The 20,691-nt window shown below is 43.2% G+C and overlaps 1 protein-coding gene across 2 annotated transcripts in view; it reads right to left on the bottom strand.

Annotated features, from left to right (window-relative positions):
• EIF2AK3 (eukaryotic translation initiation factor 2 alpha kinase 3) overlaps positions 1–20,588 on the bottom strand; it is a 43,765-nt gene extending 23,177 nt beyond the window's left edge. The window contains exons 1-2 of one of the 2 annotated variants that reach the window (XM_039383541.1): positions 20,250–20,588; positions 13,453–13,582 (exon numbers count right to left, since the gene is read on the bottom strand). In XM_039383541.1, coding sequence (XP_039239475.1) covers positions 13,453–13,582; positions 20,250–20,527 — 408 coding nt within the window. In that variant the 5' untranslated portion in view covers positions 20,528–20,588. The remainder of the gene's footprint in view (positions 1–13,452; positions 13,583–20,249) is intronic. The other variant, XM_027722797.2, reaches the window with a different exon arrangement.
• Positions 20,589–20,691: the final 103 nt, after the last annotated feature.

Here is a 20,691-nt window from a genome sequence, read left to right as displayed (position 1 = left end):
ATAAATGTTGCATTAAGGCCCACCATCTGGGAGGAAAAATAAACACACGAGGCTCTATATATACACAAAAATAAATCAACAAAAAAGGTAACATTCCTGGGGCAGGGAAGGGTCATTTGTAAAAATCACCTGATCAGCAGGGAAAAAAAGCAAACAAATAAGGTTTACATAAGCATTCATATTCAGGAGCTGCCTTGTGATCCCGAGGAACAAAGGCATGCAGATTTTGGAAAACACCAACAAAAGATGCCAGTGCCAAAGTTGCAGCTGCAACCATGGTGGAGTACCTTGTTAAAACACGTATCACAGAAGAGTAATATCACAAAATGTTTTTGTAATACATTCTTTCAAAAATGCCTAATAATTCTGCACTTAGCCTGTGCAGCTGTCACCTTGCATTAATAAATCCTCTGTAAGGTTTCTTCTTGCACATGATCAATACACCTGGCCAGCAGCCTGGAGGCTCATGCTCACCTCCAGCAAAATGAGATATCCTGCTCCAAGGGCTGCAGACCACCCCATCAGTTTGTGAAGAGAGGAGGCAGCAGTGTAAACTGCCCAGCAATTGCTGCTGAGCAAGGAAGGCTCCCGGTGGGCAACTGTGAGCTCTGGGGACAGTGTGACACATGTCACCTTAAGTGTTTCCCTTGTCCCAAAGCTCTTGCTCCAGGGTCCCGAGTATGAAATTTTCCACTAGCAAACAACACAGAAACGTTGGCCATTTCTAGGAATCACACACCCAAATCCCCAGCACGCATCAAGATCACTCAGCAACACACACTTGTAATACTCCCAAGATATGGATCAAACCAAGTCATGCCTTCAGAACTTCCCTGGCAGTGGGTCACTCATCCATCACAGCCTCGGTTCCCATAGGCTGTGGAGAACAGATGACGCCGTGTGGTCAGCTCTGTGATCACCTGCCCGTGCTCCCAGCCTTGAGGGCATCTGTGGGAGCAGCACATCCTGCGTGACATTGGGAAGGAAAGGCTGAGAAAAGACACAACTGCTATGGGTGAACACATCAGGAAAGGGAGCACAGGCAGCAGGAAGAGCTGTGGCAGTGAAGGACAAAGCCAGGGTAGGAGCAGATGGGGTTAAACTGACCATGAGTAAGTGCAAGCCAGACATTTGGGTTACTATTACAAACGTGGTAATTCACTACAGAAACAGAAGAGGGGAAAAAAATCACCTTCTTTTAAGATTACTCTATCTGTAAGAGGGATTACATTACACAGTGCTGACCAGGGACTGCACCTGATTACCCCAAAGGTCTTCTTTTACTAAAATAGCTTTATTTGAAGAAAGGGGCAGGTATGCAAATGTGCCACTTGCAGGTGCCCAGATACACACACGTAACAAAAGCCATTTGTGGCCATTTGCGGCCACTTGTGGCGACATCTGGTTTTCAAAAGAGCAGTTCAGCCAGAGGCTTTGGAAGGACATTAATAAAAACATCAACTCCTATCCAAATTATGCAGCTCATTCTCTAATAGATCAGAAGCAGCAAAGGGACTTTCCTTGAAAGTACTAGCAACTAGCATCGGCATGCAGCTCAGGTAAAGGAATGACATCACCCTGTATCTCAAAAGCATTACCTCATCTCCTAATCCAAGGAGTGAGTCACCCAGGCAGTCAGCTGCAAATCTCTTGGCACAGAAAATGTAGGTTACCACGATGCACTTACACATTCCTCTGATCTGTCAATGTAAATAGCTATTTGTTCAGCTTCACCGGTCAGCAATATGGCACATAATTGTTAAGTGGCTTGTCTTTCAGAAGTAACACTTAAAAAAAAAAACCAACCAAAAAACCCCCCACATTAACTATCGAGCCCTAAATGAGACGCTGCTCTTTTCGCTCATTAAAGAGTTTGAAGCCCAAGTTCTCCATTGGCTCTGCGCGGGGCTCTGCAGCCCTATCAGCGGCGCGGGCTGCGCAATCTCCAGGCCGACGGGTGAGGTAATGCAGTTTCTAAAAAGCCCTCACAAAAAAAAGCGAAAAGGCAATAACGATCCGAAATGGCATTCGCTACCAGGGAATTTGCTGTCTAGACTCTTTACTGGAAAGGAGGGCACCGTGCGCCAGGTGCCGCGGCAGGTTGATGGGCGCGGGGAGCTGATGATTTATAGCGGTGGGGGAAAGGGAAACAGAGAGAGAAAGGAAAAAAAAAAAGTGTAAACAGAGATCAAAACGAGCTGAAGTACTAAAGCTTCCAGGAGCGGCTTAACAGCAAGCGTGACATTCTACCCCATTCCCAACACTCTTTATCATCTGAAGCAAAAATCAAGCCTGCTCACGTGCAGACACATCTGAGCCAAGTCTGGTGCCAAAACAGTCAATAATATTGTTTACAGATGGGCTGGACTGTCTAATAACTTCAAGGAAACAACTAAGCACAAGTAAAATATCTTCTTTAGAATAGGAAGCTTTATTTTATGCTTTTATGTTTTTCTCACACTTTAGCTTGTAGTTTTCAAACCTCGCTGTTACTATAAACTGTGAGAGCTTCATTCCAATTGCTAATTAACTAAGACTAACCTATATGATCTTAAATTATAAGGGCGCCAATTTTTTTCCCCTCTATGTTTATCCCTACAGTAGGATCACTGTAACGAACAGGATCAAAGCCAAGATCAAGCATGCTCTTAAGAAAGCTACTTCTCACTGAGAACTGTGTCTTTTAAGCCTCCTTAAAATTAATCTAGGCAACATATTAAAAGTCACATACGGCAGCTTCATTCTAAAGGGTAGAAACAAGAGTCTGCACAAACAAATCTGGGAAAGAGAAAGCCATCTTGCATGCTCCACATTAAAAAACAAACAAATAAAAAACCCAAACCCCACAGACAGACAGTAATGCAGGTATTCCTACTGTAAATGTTTACAAATTTTTCAGGTTAGAGATATACACACACACACACACACACACACACACACACACACATTTTTTGAGATGTCCCTAGTTTGGGCTGCTCAGGAACTGATTTATTGTCTGTTCTTTCTTGCTTAGCATGCAAGATCTTATCTGCACAGATCCACCGGTTTAGGACTTCCTTTCAGTAGAAGAGGTTATTTCTCCTCTTCACCTTAGATTTCAGGATGCTGACTCACCTGTTTTTCCTCCAGATACCTGGAGAAATCCTGAAGCACAGGACACTACAAGGGTGACATTTTAGTATTATTAACAGGCAAACCCTAATGAAACAGCAGCACACTGGGGTGACCAGCTAGAGTCTTCAAACTTCTGCAAGGCCCACAACAGCCCCGCTTCCATAAGAAGAGAACAAAGAGAACATTAGTACAATCTTTTGAAAAACAAAGGCTGTTGAGTTAAGCTATTGCACTGCGTAAAGCACTGGTAAAAGAGCAAAGTATTCTTCAGAGTATACAATGCTGTTTAACCAGCCAAGGAAGAAGAAAATTGACTGCAAAGGGGAGTCCCTGATTTACATCAGTGAAACAACCTTCCCAGTTCAAGGGCAACAAGGAAGCTGAAGCAGGAAATACCAACAGGCAGGTGGTTGTTTGTCTAGAAAAATCTTTCCTCGTGAGTGGCATTATTTCTGATCTCAGCACTACACTTGTTTACAAAGTGCATACCTGTTCCTGACCACCTCCTGTGTCTGTTAAGCAGAGCACATGCCCAGACCAGTTTCAGGACCTGGACCGTGAGAAAGGCTGCACCTGGACATTGGATAAATCAGTATTTTATTGAGCTGTTTATGAGGCAGGATCAGATGGCCTTCCTCCTCTGAACAGGAAAGAGCCAGCCTGTGCCAGAGCGGCACATCAGAGGAGCCATGGAAATAAGGTTTTGTCTCAGCTGGAGTGACAGACTGAAAGAGCACACACACACCAGCTCTGCACAGCAACAGTGAGAAGAGACGTGTCTCAAACCTCAGGCTGATTTTTACCTGGGTGCACAGCTCACCCAGCAACAGTTCACAGCATCTGTCTACTGGCCAAACCTGGTTCCCAGCTCCTGCCTACATTAAGATCCTTATGGGACAAGTTTAGATCTATTACAGTCCTTCTTCACCTTCCACCATCCCCCATACTCCATAAGCTCGTAGTTTCGGTTTCATTTTCAGGAATACATGAAAAGAAGTCATAAACGCAACTTTCATGGCCCTGAACTTTGTGTATGATGAGCACATCAAGTGTTGCTGTAACCCTGTGCCTGGATAAGTACTGGGGAACTCATTTCCAAACTCCTTTTTTCTCTGTCCTCAAAGCAACACCTGCAACATCCTTCCCACAACTCTAATAAATGACAAGGGTTGGCATCTCTGTCATGATTCTACACTTCAGATCTTAAAATCTGATAAGTTGTAACCACCAGGGTCCCAGCAAAACTGTCTTTTACACCAACAGTGTAAAAAGCAACAGATGACAGCAGCACAGTAGAGAATTATACTCTCCTTGAGAACATCAGGGGCACAATATCTTGTATAGCTTGAGTTTGCCCTTAAAAGAATTACTCCTACTCTGTCCCTGTCCTCTGCCCTCCCTTGAAGAGCCATGCAGGGAATTGGAGGAATCACACTGTGTTAACCAGGCCACCCCAGCTTCAAAAGAGATCACGAACCCAATAGTGTTTGCTGTGCAATCAAACAGACCCTTCTTCTGAAGACAAGCAAACTAAAATACCACTCTTACTTTAATCATAGTCAAACAAGACTTGGGGCTTTGACTACAGAGATGCCAGCCTGCTCTGCTGCCATGGTAACAGACTTTTAAAAACTGTTCTCCTTAATAATAATAAAAAATCCAACTGCACAGTGCTTTAAGAAAGACTTTATTTTGACATTATTCCATCCCCCTCTTTTTCATGGCAAGTTTTATTAGTAAGACTGTAAGTCTCCTGAAACTTAGGAGCAGTGCTTTCTGAGGCAAACCGGTGCTGCTGCTACAGAGCCCATCACTGAGCTCCTTGAAACTAACAGCACATAAGGGAGTAGATTAGTGAGGAAAATGAAAATTACTCAAAGCCTTACCTCTCCAGAGAGAGGCCCTACATGGAAGTTCATCAGCCACCATGGCAAAATTGGTATTTGTATTGAGTTTGCATGGCAAGGCTTTAGTACTGGGGGGGGACTACAGGGCTGGGAGGGACCCCATGCTGGAGCAGGGGGAGAACATGAGGAATCCTCCCTTGAGGAGGAAGATTTGGTTTTATTTCTCATTATCCTACTCTGGTTTGATTGATAATAAAACTAGTTTTCCCAAGTCTTTTTTGGCTGTGACAAAACTGGTAAGTGATCTCTCCCTGTCCTTATCAAGTCTTTCAATGTATTTTCCTTCCCCTGTCCAGCTGAGGAGGGGAGTGACAAAGCAGCTTTGGTGGGCACCTGGTGTCCACCCAGGGTCAACCCACCACAGTCCTGTTCCAGTATTGGGATGTTTTAAGAAAATGTTTTAACTCTACCCCACCTCAAAGCTCTCCTGCAGACTACCTGGACTCCTACAGCACCACTGAGAGCTGACCAAGATGCTGCTCTTCAGAGACAGGGAGCACGGGCAACAGCAGAAGCTCATGGCACTCCAGGGGTGCAGGATTCAAGCTGATCTCTGCTGGACCTTGAGCGTTTCTTCCCCTGGCCCTGCCTGGACAGGTTGGTGTTTCAGATAAGGACACAAAGTCCGTGTGTCTTGAAAAATTAAGCCATAGAGCAACTCCTATAGGAAGAGAGCCTGATAGGAGGAGGACAGAACACAGAAAATCACAGTCTCCTCTTTCAAGGATGCAAAGAAAGTAGAGTGAACGAAACATGCAGTGAGTCTGACAGAAAGATTAATAGTTACCTCCTTATGGAGCACAAAGTCCAGAAGAAATTCGGAAATGAGATGTCAGCAGCTGTGCTGCTGGAGGAATGATTTGCTAAACTGTCTAAAATGTTTAGCCCTTGAAACAGGCACTTCTGTATACTGATAAAGATACAAGCTGAAAGTTAAAAAAGGCTTTAGAACACAGTAAATTACTTTGTTGTGTACTGGGCAGCTGAAACCCAACTAAGTTATCCATTACCTGAAACAAGTATTTGTCTACAAATTACTAGATCCACTTTTATATCTGTAAACACCAGAACTGCTCACCATGCAGTGTGCTGTAGGCAATTAAATTATGAACTCTCTCCCTGCCCTTATCTTGACCCAGTAGGTGAAAGGTCCAGAGCACAAGACTTGCAACAAGCGGCTGAGGGAGCTGGGGTTATTTAGACTGGGGAAAAAAGGAGGCTCAGGGAAGACCTTATTGCTTTCTACAGCTACCTGAAAGGAGGTTGTAGCCAGGTGGGTCAGACTCTTTTCCCACTAAACAAGCAATAGGACAAGAGGAAATGGCCTCAAGTTGCACCAGGAGAGATTTATATCGGCTATAAGGAAAACTTTCTTTACTGAAAGGGTGATCAAGCATTTGAACAGACTGCTCCAGGGCAGTGGTGGAGCCACTGTCCCTGGAGGGATTTCAAAACCATGCAGATGTGGCATTTAGGGATGTGGTTTAGTGGTGGCCTTGGCAATGCTGGGTTAAGGGTTGGACTCTGTGATCTTAGAGGTCTATCCCAACCTAAACCATTTCATGCTTCCATTAAAGACAATTAAACAATACAGACTGTGCTGACAGCAAACATCCTTTCCAATATTTGCATGATTTTGACTATATCTGTGAGCATGAAATGAAAGTTAGTTGTAAACATTAACCCAGAGTGACTCAGATAAACTTTCTTGGCTTTGTTCAAGGCAGAGCATCACTTGTGAGGGGACCAGAGTTGAGAGCTCTGGTATCACACAAGCCACAAAATCCTGTTCTGTAGCTGCCCACACGTCTCATAACAGAAGTTGTCCTCCCCCCCAAACATCCTTAAAGCACAGTGACAGGACACACATCAGCACTTCATCAGGGCTTTATCAGTGCTAACTACTACCAGTGTCAGCAAGGCAGCCACGGATCTGCAGCTTCAGGAAGTCTTCTGGTTTTTCAATTGAACAAGACATTCAACTAAGATGACTGAAGATGTGCAGTGTCGATAAATACACAAGACTACTTGTCTAAGCAATGGCCCTACTTGTCACCTCAACAAAAAAACACGGTACTGCATCATACTAAGCACCAACTCAGCTCAGGCGTTCATCAGCAATTCCCATTCTCCTCAAGGAAGTTTACCACTTCCACTAAAAGAGCTGGTTGCGTTTCCTAGAGTAGCACAACTTCCAGCTATCAGAGTACTTTAAAACAATCTCTTGTTGGTGACTTTTTGTCCACTAAAAACCATTTAGGAGTTTATTTTCAGGAGAATTATAATTGATATGTTTTAGTTTCACCAAGAAAGCAGCAAAAAATCTGTCCTCAGAAATCCACAGGTGTCTCTAGTGAAGTTTCCCAAGCCTGTCACCTCTTCATGTCCACGCACACAGAACTGAAAGGAACCGCCTGTTCCATCAGGAATCCTAACACATCCATGCAGTTAGAGAGCAGTCACATCCATTCTCTCCCTGCAAAACAGAGGCTCCACACCCCTGGAAGCCCTAATAAGCCTTCTCTTCATCAATTGCAATTACAATTTATCTTGCTTTGAAGTACAATTCTGGACACTCACTTCTTATTCATTACGAGCTTTTCCAGGACCGTTTAAGACACTAATTCTCTCTCTCTCTCTCTCTCTCTCTCTCTCTCTCTCTCTCTCTCTCTCTCTCTTCCCCGCAGGCAACACAGATCATATTTCCTTGCCCTGCAGAGGAATGGAGATGGCAGCTGATAACCTGTCACGGGATCTCTCAGTACACAGTTTTTTCATTTCTGAACTGGTCATCTACAACCTTCAACAACAAAACTGCTGTAATCAATCCCCACGTCTTGTATTTCATTTAGTACAGTTTAATTTAATTTCTATTATAGAAAACCTGTACTGTTGAGAACCAGATGATGCCTCAGCCTTCCTCTAGAGGAATCATATCTTCAGCTGTCAAAGCATCTAGTGGTCCCAGTAGTACACAAAAATAAGGGCCAGCTACAGGACACTAGAATGCTCTTTTACACTCTTAGACAACCAAAAATTACACCACCTTACCTACAAGGAAATAGATTTTCCCCAGATTAGGCAATAACCAGACCACTGATTTACACTCTGCCTGCTTGAACAGAGTGGCAATTCAGGGCTTTACACCTGGTCACAGCATATTACAGCTGGAAAGTAATTTTACAGCATTAATAGATTTTAAAAAATTTTTATTCTTCCTTTTGAGTAAAACTGTCCTTTAAAAACTTGCACACACTCAAACACTTCAGAGAACCAACTTGCTATTCTCTGTGTATGAAAGTCTGACCTCACAGCACAGCATCTGCTCCTGTGAGAAACCTGTACAGTGTACAAAGACTCTTCCAAGGAGAGATTGGTTCTGTTGCTGGTGTGTCCCAGGCCAGATGATTTTAAGCTGCACAAATACATTAAAAGTTAAAATTAACAATAGCAAGCTAGACAGAGCCATTCATTTTTAAGCAAAATTCAGAGAGAAAGCCATTTTCTCAGAATGTTTGCATAGTTTGAGACAAACCTCCTTTTTGTTTGTCCAGTGAGTGTTAGCAGAGTCAGAATAGTTTTATGCACGATTAATGTAAATTCCTAATATTCAGCACTGCATTTAACAGCTGCTGTAATAACCTTTTAAGTGAAAACACTCAAGTCTGACTGACAGCCTTAAGTGTTCCCCACCCATACCCAAGACAAACATATCTCAGCTTTTCCTTGGATGATATTTACAGGCAGTGACTCAACTGAAAAACAACTATAGTAAAAAGCTGTGAACCAAACAAAAACCTAATTTTTATTCAAACTAATAAAATGCTGCTGCAGGAGTGCCCTAAGTGGTGGGTGAGACTTTCCTAATTCTTTCACAGTTAAATTATTCACCCTCCCCAAACCTCTGGGAGGGCACATAAAAGAAATCACAATTCAAGCCCCTCAGGGGGCGTTTTCACCTCTTGTCTTGCCCTGACCCTTTTCAGTGTGGATTTTGCGTTTTCTTCCATTCCAAAGTGTAAGAGGTCGAAGGATGAGAACTGCTGAGTTTCTTCCTGTGTTCCCAAAGCAACCCAAGGCAGATTTTGGCTCTTCTCTGGATTGTCTGGTTACAGAGGTTGCCTTGTCCAAAGTGCAGGAAAGTGCAGGCAGTCAGTACCTCAAAGTGAATCCCAGGTGACTGGACACTTCACAGCAGAATTTAGTATTTCTTTTGGGGAACCAAATCACTGAAAATTTGGAAAGGTTTATGATGCTGATAAAGGGAAGGAAAAAGAAACCCCCCCAAAAAGAAGATACATTCATAGTGTGCATTAAATCCAGGCACTAGTGGATTTTTTTGAGACTTCAAAATCCTTTCTCAACTCAATGCTCTCAGCATCAGTTTGTCTTCTCCAAAGGGCAAAAAAGGAACAATTTGCTAAAGGTATCTATGGGTTCACTTTGCCTACAATGCAATGAGGTGTCAGACGACTTCAGTATAGAACTTCCTTGCATCTCCACATTTCTCTGGAGAAAAAATGTAATTCCACAAAAATATGCCACTTTTACGTCCAAAAAAGATGACAAAGATGCCTCAGTTTGTACAAGACTTGATTTTAAGTGGCTATCACAATATAAAAATTAAGATATATACGTATATAGTGCAATTCTAAGGTCATAACAGTCTTTACAGGCATAAAAGGGTGTTGACAGATCTGGTGACATGGCATAACAATTATTCCATTTTTCCAGGATACAGTGGTATGTTTACTCTGACTGCTATAAATGTCAGCCTTGCAGGCTAAAACTGATTTTGTCCCATGATCCTCAATGTCTCAAATAAGGAAATAAGGTGCTTAAGTAGGGATTAGTCTCTAACAGCCCAAGCCCGAGCCAAGGCAGTTACTTTTATCAAGTCCATCCCAGCGCAGCCTTTGCCCAGAGCACTGAAACAACTTCGAGCTCCTGCAGCACTTCTGACAGCACAGGGAAAAGTGGTGTCACCATCCTGGAAGTGTTTTTAAGCTGTTACTCTTGCCTCATCACCACCCAGTATCCAGCTATTCCCCCCTTTCTCATCAAACACCAGCCACTAGCTCTTACACAGGAGTATCTCCACCATCCAACCAATCCACAGGAGGGTTTTTTTTCCTGACTCCATCTCTTCTCCAGCTTCCCACCGTCCCACCAACCATGCCAGCCACTGCTGGCCAGTCATTTTAATAGACAGGCAAGTTCACCTTGCATTTCTCTCATTAATAGATCCTTTAAAAGACAGAAACCCATTAAGAAATGTAGTATAAAGCCTTGAAGGTAAGAGAATGCACTATCCTTATTAGCAAATGACAACAGTCTTATGATGTGCTGTGGACCACTTCCACTGCTTAAGAGGCAGTTCTCCATTTTCACTATGATTGAGCATCATTACTTCAACAGGCTGATTCTCCCAAAAGTATTCTAAGTATACCCAATATATTAATTACAAACCTAAATTTTAAAGAGTAAAGTGTTTCCAACTTTTAGAAAAGTTGTGAGTTTTCTCTGAACTTTATCAAGCAATCTTTACATGCAAGCAATAAGAAGACTTGGAGTTGTAACCGTACAGAGAAGGGTTTTCCATTTTACCTCAACCCATAGGGAAACAGAGTTTTTTAATTCTTATGCACAAGACTGAAATGCAGAGTCATAACTTTTCAGCATTGGCACCCTGACCATGATTTGTTTATGCTGGAGCTTAGAGCCAAGGAAAGAATTTTAGCATTTTAGTTACCCAGACACACAATTAGTTCTTCAGCAGCCTTTCCTTTTTAATTGATCTGCTCACATGACAAATGATGAACATCTCACTTGTCAGTGTCTTAAGCAGTAGTTTCAAGATCTGAGGCGTCTGACAGAGCTGCTGGAACACTTGAAATTTTACTACCTCACTTGGCTAATTAACACACCAGCTCCAGACAGCCAGGTTGACATTTTACAGGCAAAGGAAGTAACTACAGTTCTACTAAACGCTGCAAGTTTGAAGATCTTAAAGTCTATTCTTAAAAAGCACTTGGAAATTAAATTTATGCTTTTGCCCCACAACCTAGAACTACAGTTCATTGCACCCTCACTCAAGAGTTAAAAAAACTCTCATCAAAACAATGAAGACCCAGAAGCACACACTTTGCTCGCTCTGAAAGAACACAAACCTTTATCACTGCAAGCGTAAAAGAGTTTCTCATCTGCCATTTCTTGCAAGAAGATGTAGGTTAACAGCTTACATAATAATACAGTTTTATGATTAATTATTTGTGGTTGCTAGCACAGAAACCCTTGTTACCTCAAAAATGTTGGAAGAGGAAGAAAAAGCCTCAATACTTAGTTTGAGAGACTAAAACTTAACATGCCACATGTCCAAATCAGAGAGGAAATACCATCGAGCGGGGAGATGAGAGACTCTGAAACTTTAATGAATTTAGTATTTTGACCTAAACTAGAATTTTCCCAACACTGATGCAAATTACTCAAGTGATTCTAGGTTCACTGCATGAAGTCCTTCAGCTGATACCGACAGCAGATTAAACACTTAAATATTTAAGTGTAGTTTATTCGGAGTATTCATTACTTTTGTTTCTTGTTAAATTCTGTCTTAACAGCATTTGTTTACATGACAGTAAGTCTAAAAAGGCCCATATTCATAACGCTTAACAGCTTCTAAAAGGCCAAAATGAAGTTTTACTTCCAAAATTAGTTCTCTGATAGGCTCTGCATCTTAACTGCCAAAATCCATCAGTGTCTTCAGCCACAGCTGTAGAAGTGAAACAACTGAAAAGCTTATCTGAAAGCTCAACTTCCTCTATGCATAACAAACTCTCTTTAAAAGTGTATTTTTATGACTCCTGTGACCTACTGACTTGTAGCCACAAAAGACAATTAAATATTGAATGGACAAGATACAATTTTTGTTGTTTGATCATCAACCTTTAGTTTCCACAGTCATACCCCATTGGGAAAACATCAGAACTCTGGACAGACCAGTTAAGTGACAAAATCTAGACGTGCAAAACCACTTCTATATTCTGAAATGCTTGCATTCCCAAAAAGCTTTAAAAGCCTGGCTCCTGCCTTAATTTGCAGTGAAAAATGAAGTTCATATTTGCTCAGATTTCAAATATGTTCTTTTTATAACCGGTGATTCTGTTTTCACGTGGTCATTTGCAGCAACAGGTAACAGACCAGTATTTTAAGTATCTAGCATTGAAAACATTTGTGAAGGATCACACTATCACTGACACCTTCCACTTTACAGTTCTCCACAGTTTCTGCACTCTTTTCAATTCTGCTTTTGAACATATTTTTAGGGGGAAGTTCTTCTTTCCTACAGCGTTTTTTCTAAGCCACAAAACCACACCTGAACAAATCTCAAAAAGCTGCATCCATAAATAAAATTCCCCAGATCAAATCTTTCCTTAGACTTCTTTACACCAGAACAGAGGTCATCTCCATAGACAGCAACAAAGAACCACAAGCAAGAAGCTCATACAATATGAATAATCCTGAATTCAACTTTCATTCTCTGATGATCATTGTGCAAAGTATGATATAGGACTGGTCATCAAATCCAACCATCCATGACAGGGAAGGACCGTGTACTACAAACTACACTGGTGTTTTAGTCCTCCTCATTCTAGGAGAAAATGACTTAAGAGATCTCACTTATCCAGTGCAGGCAAAAAACAAAAACAAACAAAAAATTTAAACAAACAAACAACAACAAAAAAACCCCAAAAACAAAAAAAAAAGAAAAAGAAGGAAAAAAACCCTTGCTTCTAACTTTTAGCCCAAGTTTATTCAAACTGATGGTGGAAATAGCACCAAACAAGAAATTTAACTCTAGATTTTTTTCCTACAGTTCACCAGCAAGAAGTGATGCAACCCTCCCTTTATAACTCAGTACTTGAGGGTGACCTTCAGCACTGTTTAATTGCTAAGACATTGTGTTTCACAGGCAGCCTGCTTATCTAGTCTAAAACACTCTAAACAATCCTTTGTTCATCTATTAAGTCACAAGGACTTTTGCTTTTCTTGAGGGACAAAAAAAAAAAGCCAGTACTTGCCAAAACATACTTTAGTAATACAAAGCAGATGATCCTTTTATTTGCTTCAAATTACAAGTAACTTGTTTTCAATCAGCAATTACCTACAATTCCCAAACTCAGTTACATCATCTGGTTTGATAGTTATCACATACATCAATGCCAAGGCCAAAATGCTGACACACTCTAGTTTGAAATGGCAACATGATGTAAGCACTCCAAAAAAAAAAGTTTCAGAACAGTCTGGATAAAGTTCTGTAGCTAAAAGTTTGCTGCATTATTTAACATCTACCAAACAAGGAGGAAGCTGCTTTCATTTTATTAGAAACAATTCCATTTTTAAAGATTTTGTCAGGACAGAGATTAAGCCTTACCTCTGGTTTGCTGAGACTGGATGACACAAGAGAACCTGATCCCACATCCAGATCCCACTGTTTTCTCCCACTGTTTTCTGGATCCAGTGCAGCAATTCGTCCATCCAAAGTGCTGATAATTACTAGAGATCTGCAAGTTGGAAACGTTCACAGTCAAAACCACAGCAGTATGGACTTCACCTATTTTATGTTTAGTAAAATGTAACTCCAAAGTTAAGTCTCTATACTCTCCAGAACAGCAGTTTAGCTTGGTAGCTCTACCCAGACCAACAACAGAGTGTAGAAGAGCTGAAGTCTCTGGTTGAATGTCATAAACTAATTTACACGTTATAAGACACTTTCAGAGTTCAGTTTCTAGGTAAGATACTTGACTTTTTGCTCCCACAAATGCAGATGTTACCACCTCAACACCGAATGAGATAATATTTTTTGAGGTATCTATAAGGCCAGTATGGATCCTACTTTTCCCAGTCCCTTCCAAACTGATCTTTAACCCATCCTTTCAAAGCAACCTAAACCTGAAACTTGCAGCCCAGCAAATCAGGACGTAAGAAATACTAAGTTGCAACTAAGTTTTCAATGGCTTTGGATCAAACACGGAAATCCTGGATATCTGACAAGTCTCTCAAGTCCCTCCTAAGGCACTCACAGGGCACTAGAAAAAACCTCCAACACCTGCAGACCACAAAGCAAGCAAAGTGCCTTACACAGAGCTCAGGTTTTAAGCAGTCTGATATCTGGGGAAACGTGGCCTTGGCAGGCTGGCTGCTGATTTCTACAGCCCCTGAAGCTCCTCAATTTCAGTAAATCTTCTTTCTTACACAGCTGTACAATTAGAATAAGCATTTCTGGTTGGGCTAGAACTGCAGCATTAAAATAAACAAACAAACAAAATAAACAACACATCAGAGACAAAGCACTGACAAGGCACTTTTGAAGGGCCTTTTTTTTTCCTTGAAGATTGTTTCTCTCTGACCCGAAAAAGCTGGGATTGTGTTGTCAGTTTTGGCTTGCAGCAGGCTCAACAATCTTCAAAGGCTGTGGGAGTGGAGCTTGATCACTTTACAGGCTGCTTGCACTGAGGGGGGGCTGGATCTGGTGACCCAGAAGGACCTTTATAGTCACTGGTTTCGATGAGAATAAGAGACTGTGCAAATAAAGTGATGGGGAGATTAACCATTTTCAGGTGGAGGTGAAAGGGCAGGGGGCCAGTAATGCACACACAGACATGTACAGGAATCTTTATTTTAAACAATAAGGGACAATAAATTATTGTGTAGAACTGAAGCCAAATATATTCGCTTGTCTGAAGTCACCGGGGTAGTAACATGAAATTTAGGGATGAAAGGACAGTGGCTTTCAGTGTGCTTTAAGGAGGCAAAAACCAAAAGCATGATCTTAAAAACACATTCAGGAATAATGGCTCATTACATCACTTATAACAAAGGTCATGTAAAACATGGCAGTTTTACATGTAAAAGCAACCCACACAATTAATAGGACCTTATAATGTACTATAGCACTATACTATTAATAAATAGAAAAATAAATACATCTTCAACCTCTGCCAAAAAGTACCACAGCAGCTCCTATTTCTGAAGGCAGCCAAGCATCACATTCCTCCAAAACCTAAGTTTAAGAAATTGTTAGAAAAATACCAATTGTGCAAATATTTGCACAGTAGAAGACATAAATTTTTATAAGCTGAGTACAAACACTTATTCCAACTGTACAGAAACCAAGACTGGGTTAATAATAAACCAGATTGCAGGAGTCTGACTATTCTCAAGCGCTGTGAACAAGTGCTCTCACGCTAAAAGGCCTTGGACACACATTTAACAGCATCTGTTTGCTTTATGGTAAAACAGCCTATCTGAAGCCCCTCTCGCATTGCATAAGAAAATATTATTTCAAGTGGGCCTACTTAAATTTTATGTTGATCCTCCTGACAACTAGGTTATAAAAAAAAAAAGGTAGAAATGTAGCTGGAATGAAGGGAATTTTGGCAGCAATAACGCAGAGAAGAAAAATCCCAAAAATCACACTGTGAAATGTTTGCTTCCCATGTACTCCCGTTGTTTTCCTTTATCTAATTCTTCACATTTGACTTCTCCCTCAGGTAACAAATGTTTTATGCCTTTGTATCTTACCTTTCCATATTATCTTTCCCCACCAGATGCAAACCTGAGCCTTCCCTACGAGTTCCCTCACTATTCAATCCTCTCCACCACCACTCAAGACGGCAGTTTTGGAATCTGCACCTGCATCCTGCCCTCCAGCCACCCAAATCATAGAGTAACCACACTTCAGTTTTAAGTTCAGATGATTAGGAAAGAGGAGGAGGGTGTGGGGAACCTTTGTACCAACAGCACACACTTGGAGAAACTGGTTTAACAAACTCCTTCTGCAAATCATAAAAATCCTGGCTTTTCTTGGGTGCAATGGAACTCTTTATTTGTCCCCTTGGCCACAGCTCTAGAATGGACTTTGTTTCACCTCCTGAGCAAACACTTCCATGACACATAGGAACAGGACCAGCTTGGCTACACCTTGATCTTGCAGGTGGCTACCTTTAGAACTGGAACTAGGTACAAGAAAAAGATCCATTTCTCTCTGATTTTTTAATGAGTGACTCATTTTGAACTAAATAGCCATGTTTCTGGTTACACCTTTATCTTGCTCTTCAAAAATAATACTGCATGTGAGAAAAAAAAATTGCTAAAAATCCTTACTCTTGTAATAAAAATCCTTCAGTACTTATTCTGTTTTTCTAAGAATTAAAATCTTAATACCCATTCTCCTCTTCTCTGACGGACTCCAGTAAGTTTAAATCCTGTCACTTGAACTCTAATTGGTGTAAAATCCTAAATTTGTCTACACGTGCCCAAGACCCACAGTAGTGTTACACTTTCTCACTATCAGATTTTCCATTTTTTCAAATTTCCCCCCTTACCCTGTGAGATTCCACTGCTTGCAGCTTTTGTACTGAGAGTATGAAGTGGTGACAAGAGACCTTCCCATTGCTCAGGTAGTCTAATCAAGCACTAGAATTAACATGTTCTGATAAAAGCAGTTTAGGCAACTGCTTCAGGGAACTATTTCAGAGCTTAAAAAACAGGCAGGTGACTTGGGGTGACAACTCCACAGCACTACTGTGAGTTTACTGCAGTGTATTATGCCCAATTCTTACAGGAAATTCTTAGAAACACCAGCAGAATACAGCCACGATTCAAGAATAAAGAGGGTCCCTTCAGCCATTTGTTTGGAAGCCTTTGCTGGCTGAAGGTGTCAGGGCTGTACCTGTAATTCCATTACAATAAACTGAAAAAAACACTATTTTGGACGCATCCTTGGGACACCTGATTGACAAATTGCAACGAAAAGGAATTTCTGAAGCAGTTTCTATTTTGGTCAAGCCTGATAAACTCTCCCATTCTCTGAAAAACTACACCTTATCACTGGCTTTATCAACATCACCTCCTGACTAGGACAGAGCTTAAAGACTACCTTGACCAACAAAGCCAGCTTCCAGCAAACACAAGTCCGAGACCACCACCCAAAGCAGACTCCATCCTGCATACCACCATCCCACAGAAAACACCAAATACTACCCAACTTCAGGGCAAAGGTCAAAAGCCACAACTGCAACACCACGGAAGTGAGGAGGATAGAGACAAACAGCATCAAGGCTGCACATTCCTGAAACAAGATATTTGTTGGAAGTAAATCATGGACTAGACTGGGGAGTGAAACACATCACAGAGATATTAGAGATGTGAAAAAAAAAATGACCACCACCACCACAAACCCACAATTCAATAGCCTCCACGAGCCTGGACCAGAACAAAAAAGATACAAAAAGGAATTACTCCAGATTAGGCAGTTACTTAAATCCAGGATCCATTAACTAGACACCTGAAAAACGAACATCAGTAAAATAAAGATATGCACTTCACCTTGCCTGTAACTCCTGGTCCAGAATATATTATGAACCAAGGGATGGAGGAGAAGAAAATCCCTTCCGGGCCCTTAGAGATGGCCAGCACAGGACTAAAGCAAGGGGCCAGTACACAGAGCATACAAAAATATCAGCAGTCAGAGCAGCTGGCAGGGAACAAGCTATTGCTGTATAGTCAGATTTTATTTGCATTTTGTCACTATGAAAACACATCTAGACATACTTCCCCCACCCTGACCATCTACAAACAGCCTCCGGGGCTAAAGGAAAATGTTTTCTTACCCTCTCCTATTCCCTTTTGCTCACAGACAGGACCTTGTTATTCGAGTGCAGTGATAATGTTCCCCCTTGAAACTATGCAAAACATCTACTATAAACTTCCAGGTACACTGAGAAAAGGCCATTTCCGGGCCTTAAATCCTTTATTTGTATCCCATCAGGAAAACAGACCACTTTTTGAGATCAAGTGGCCTGATCTACCTTACAGAATTGAAGGTATTTGATTTACCTGCAAAGAGAAGGAAAGGGCTAAGGTGGCAAGGGAAGATGTAAACAGGACAGAGGAAGAACACTTCTCTAGTTCACCTCCACCCTTTCACTCCACCAAAACTTTGTATTGATTCAAATAAGTTGCTTTTGTTAGGAAAACAAAGCAGAACTTGCCATCATTTTAGTACAGCATTTACCACTATTCCTGTTTCAGTTTAAAAGAACCCTCAACACTAATAACCTCAACCCTCAAAAGCCATTTGGGACATTGCAAGTACAGCTGTTTGTCAACTTGAACTCTAAGCAGCTATTCCAACAGCCAAACCTGCATGTTTGTACGCAAAGAGCACAGTAATTCACTAACCCTCACATTTTCTCCTAAGAAATATAAAAGTATCTTAAAACCCAAACACTAATTTGCCTACAGCAAAAAATAGGTGAGGTTTTGGTTTTGTTCTTTTTTCAGATTATACTGCCCTATTATATTATGCAGATATTGCTGAAGAACAATTACCTGAGGTCAGCAGAAATCTCAGAAATACAGATGAAAAAAATAAAGAAATGCAGGCAAATAGTATGGCCAGACAGCCATTCTATTTTTATTTGATGACAGCAAATCTGTTCCTACGCACTAATCAATTACAGAACAGCTACATTTAATCTCAGGCTTAATTTACTACATTGAACATCTTCAGTGTATTCTGGTTAGCTCTAGTAGTCAAAGAGAAAACGTATTTTTAAAAATTTTCAGGGCTAAATAAACAAAGGTGTTACTAAAAATTGAATACAGTAGAATTGCAATACATTAGGTAGGATTTTGATGAGCTGATACACAAAAGAATGATCCTGTTGCTAACTGGTGAGACCGCCCTCAAAGAAAACAGGATATGAAGTTATCAGCCAGTTTATTCCTCTAAGTGAATGCTCAGATATACTAACAACAAGCTTTGGGCTATTCATTTTTAGAAGAGGTTCTCAAATACAGCATTTAGTCATGCTCTTCTTCCTTTAAACTCTGGCTGTGGCTTATCACCTCATCGCTCCCAGCCAATTCAGAAACAGACGGGAAACGGCTCAGTAACATTTCTGCACTTGAGTCATTCATCTAAATCGTGCTTTTGCCAGAGCTTCTTGCCACACGCAGTTATTAAGTATTTTATTTCCCTTTGTTATATTCTGAAACTTGTTCATCAATTTGTCCTGCTCGTCTGGCATCCCTTCAGGCACACCCCTGTGTCTGTGCTTTAACAGGCAATCAAGTAAACGGGAGAACTGAATTTTCTTTAAAACAGAAAGAAGCGGTGACAGAGAGGGACACGATGCTCTGAACAACTGTGAGCTGCAGGTGTTGGAAAGAGTTTATAGACCACAGATTCGGTGCTTTAGGGTCTCCTTCCCGCAGGCACAGAACTGCCACCTGGGACCAGGGCAGGGAAGGGATCGAGACGTGGTATCACCAGGGTAAGCAGACGGGCCAGATGTCACATAGCGTGACATCCGGTAGCTTATTTGTCTAAGAACTAAGGCACCCTTTCTCCTTGCTAACAACGGCGTGAAGAACAAGCACTTCAGCGCTGGCGAGGTCTCGAAGTTCCCTTTGCTCATTGTCACATCCTCCCCCTCGGTCCATCCTGCCCGTCACTGCAGCCCCATCACGGGACACACCTCTTCCACTCCCTTCTCCCTGCGCCTCTCCTCCCGACCGGGACGCTTCCCTGCGTGTCCCACAGCCCAGCACCACTCCATCTCTGACTCTCCCGCTTCTCCTCTCCGCTTTTTCCACTCCGACACTTCCGACCCCTCCCAGCGCTATTCCCACACCTGCACGGCCCCTTCCCCACACGCGACCCTCGGGACCTCGCAGCTCCTTTCCTCCTCCCCAGCACCCCCAGCTGCTGATTCCCAGCCCAGGTACAGTCGTGTCTGCCCCTTGCACCCCCAAACACCGACCCTGGACACTCCTCTGAGGCGATGACCCCCGACAAGCACCCCCACACCGGACCTGAGCCCCCTCCCCACCATCTCCGTCCTGACCCCGCCACTGGCACCGACCCCCCTGAGCAGCCCCAAGCACCGACACCCACCCAGTCGCTGACCCACTGACTCTCACCAGGCACTCAGCCCTCTCCAGAAGCCCCAGGCACTGACCCCTGACTCCTTCAGAGCCCCAGGCACCCATCCCAACCCAGCCCTGACCTCCCTGAGCATCCCCAGACAACTGACCCCCCCTCACCAGCCCCACCCACCGACCCCCCCCCTTATCAGCCCCAGGCACCTGATACCCCCTAACTATTCCCACTCACCGACCCCTCCTCAGCATCCCCAGCCCCCGTCACACCCCCCCGCCCACCTGCTGCCGCTCCGGGCCTCTCCGCTCCCCTCCGCCTCCTGCTCTCCGGGGGACGCCGCGGGGGCCACGCTGCCCTCATCGTCCTCCACCGTCACGTCGGCGGGCCCGGCGGGCAGGGCGGCGGGCGCGGCGGCCGCCCCCAGCCCGAACGCGGCCTCCACGGCGGCCGCGGCATCTCCCGGACGCGGCGGCTCCGGGCCGCCCGCCGCTCCCCCCCACAGCACCACCGCCAGCAGCGCGAAGGCGGCCAGAGCGCTGCGGCCCCGCGGCCCCCGCATGGAGGGGCCCGGCTCGCCCGCCGCCGCTCCCCGTTAGGACATTGAACGCCGCTGTCGCCGCTGTCGCTGTCGCCGCTGTCGCCGCCGCGGAATGGGCGCCCGCCGCGCGCGCCGCCCTGACCGCCGCGCCCCGCCCTGCCCGCCACGTACCGGCACCGCGCGCG

The sequence above is a fragment of the Pipra filicauda genome, unplaced genomic scaffold, assembly GCF_003945595.2.
Source record: "Pipra filicauda isolate LSUMZ 115617 unplaced genomic scaffold, ASM394559v2 scaffold315_size853536_pilon, whole genome shotgun sequence".
In the NCBI taxonomy this organism is placed as follows: Eukaryota; Metazoa; Chordata; class Aves; order Passeriformes; family Pipridae; genus Pipra; species Pipra filicauda.
This window is presented reverse-complemented; position numbering and strand designations above follow the sequence as displayed.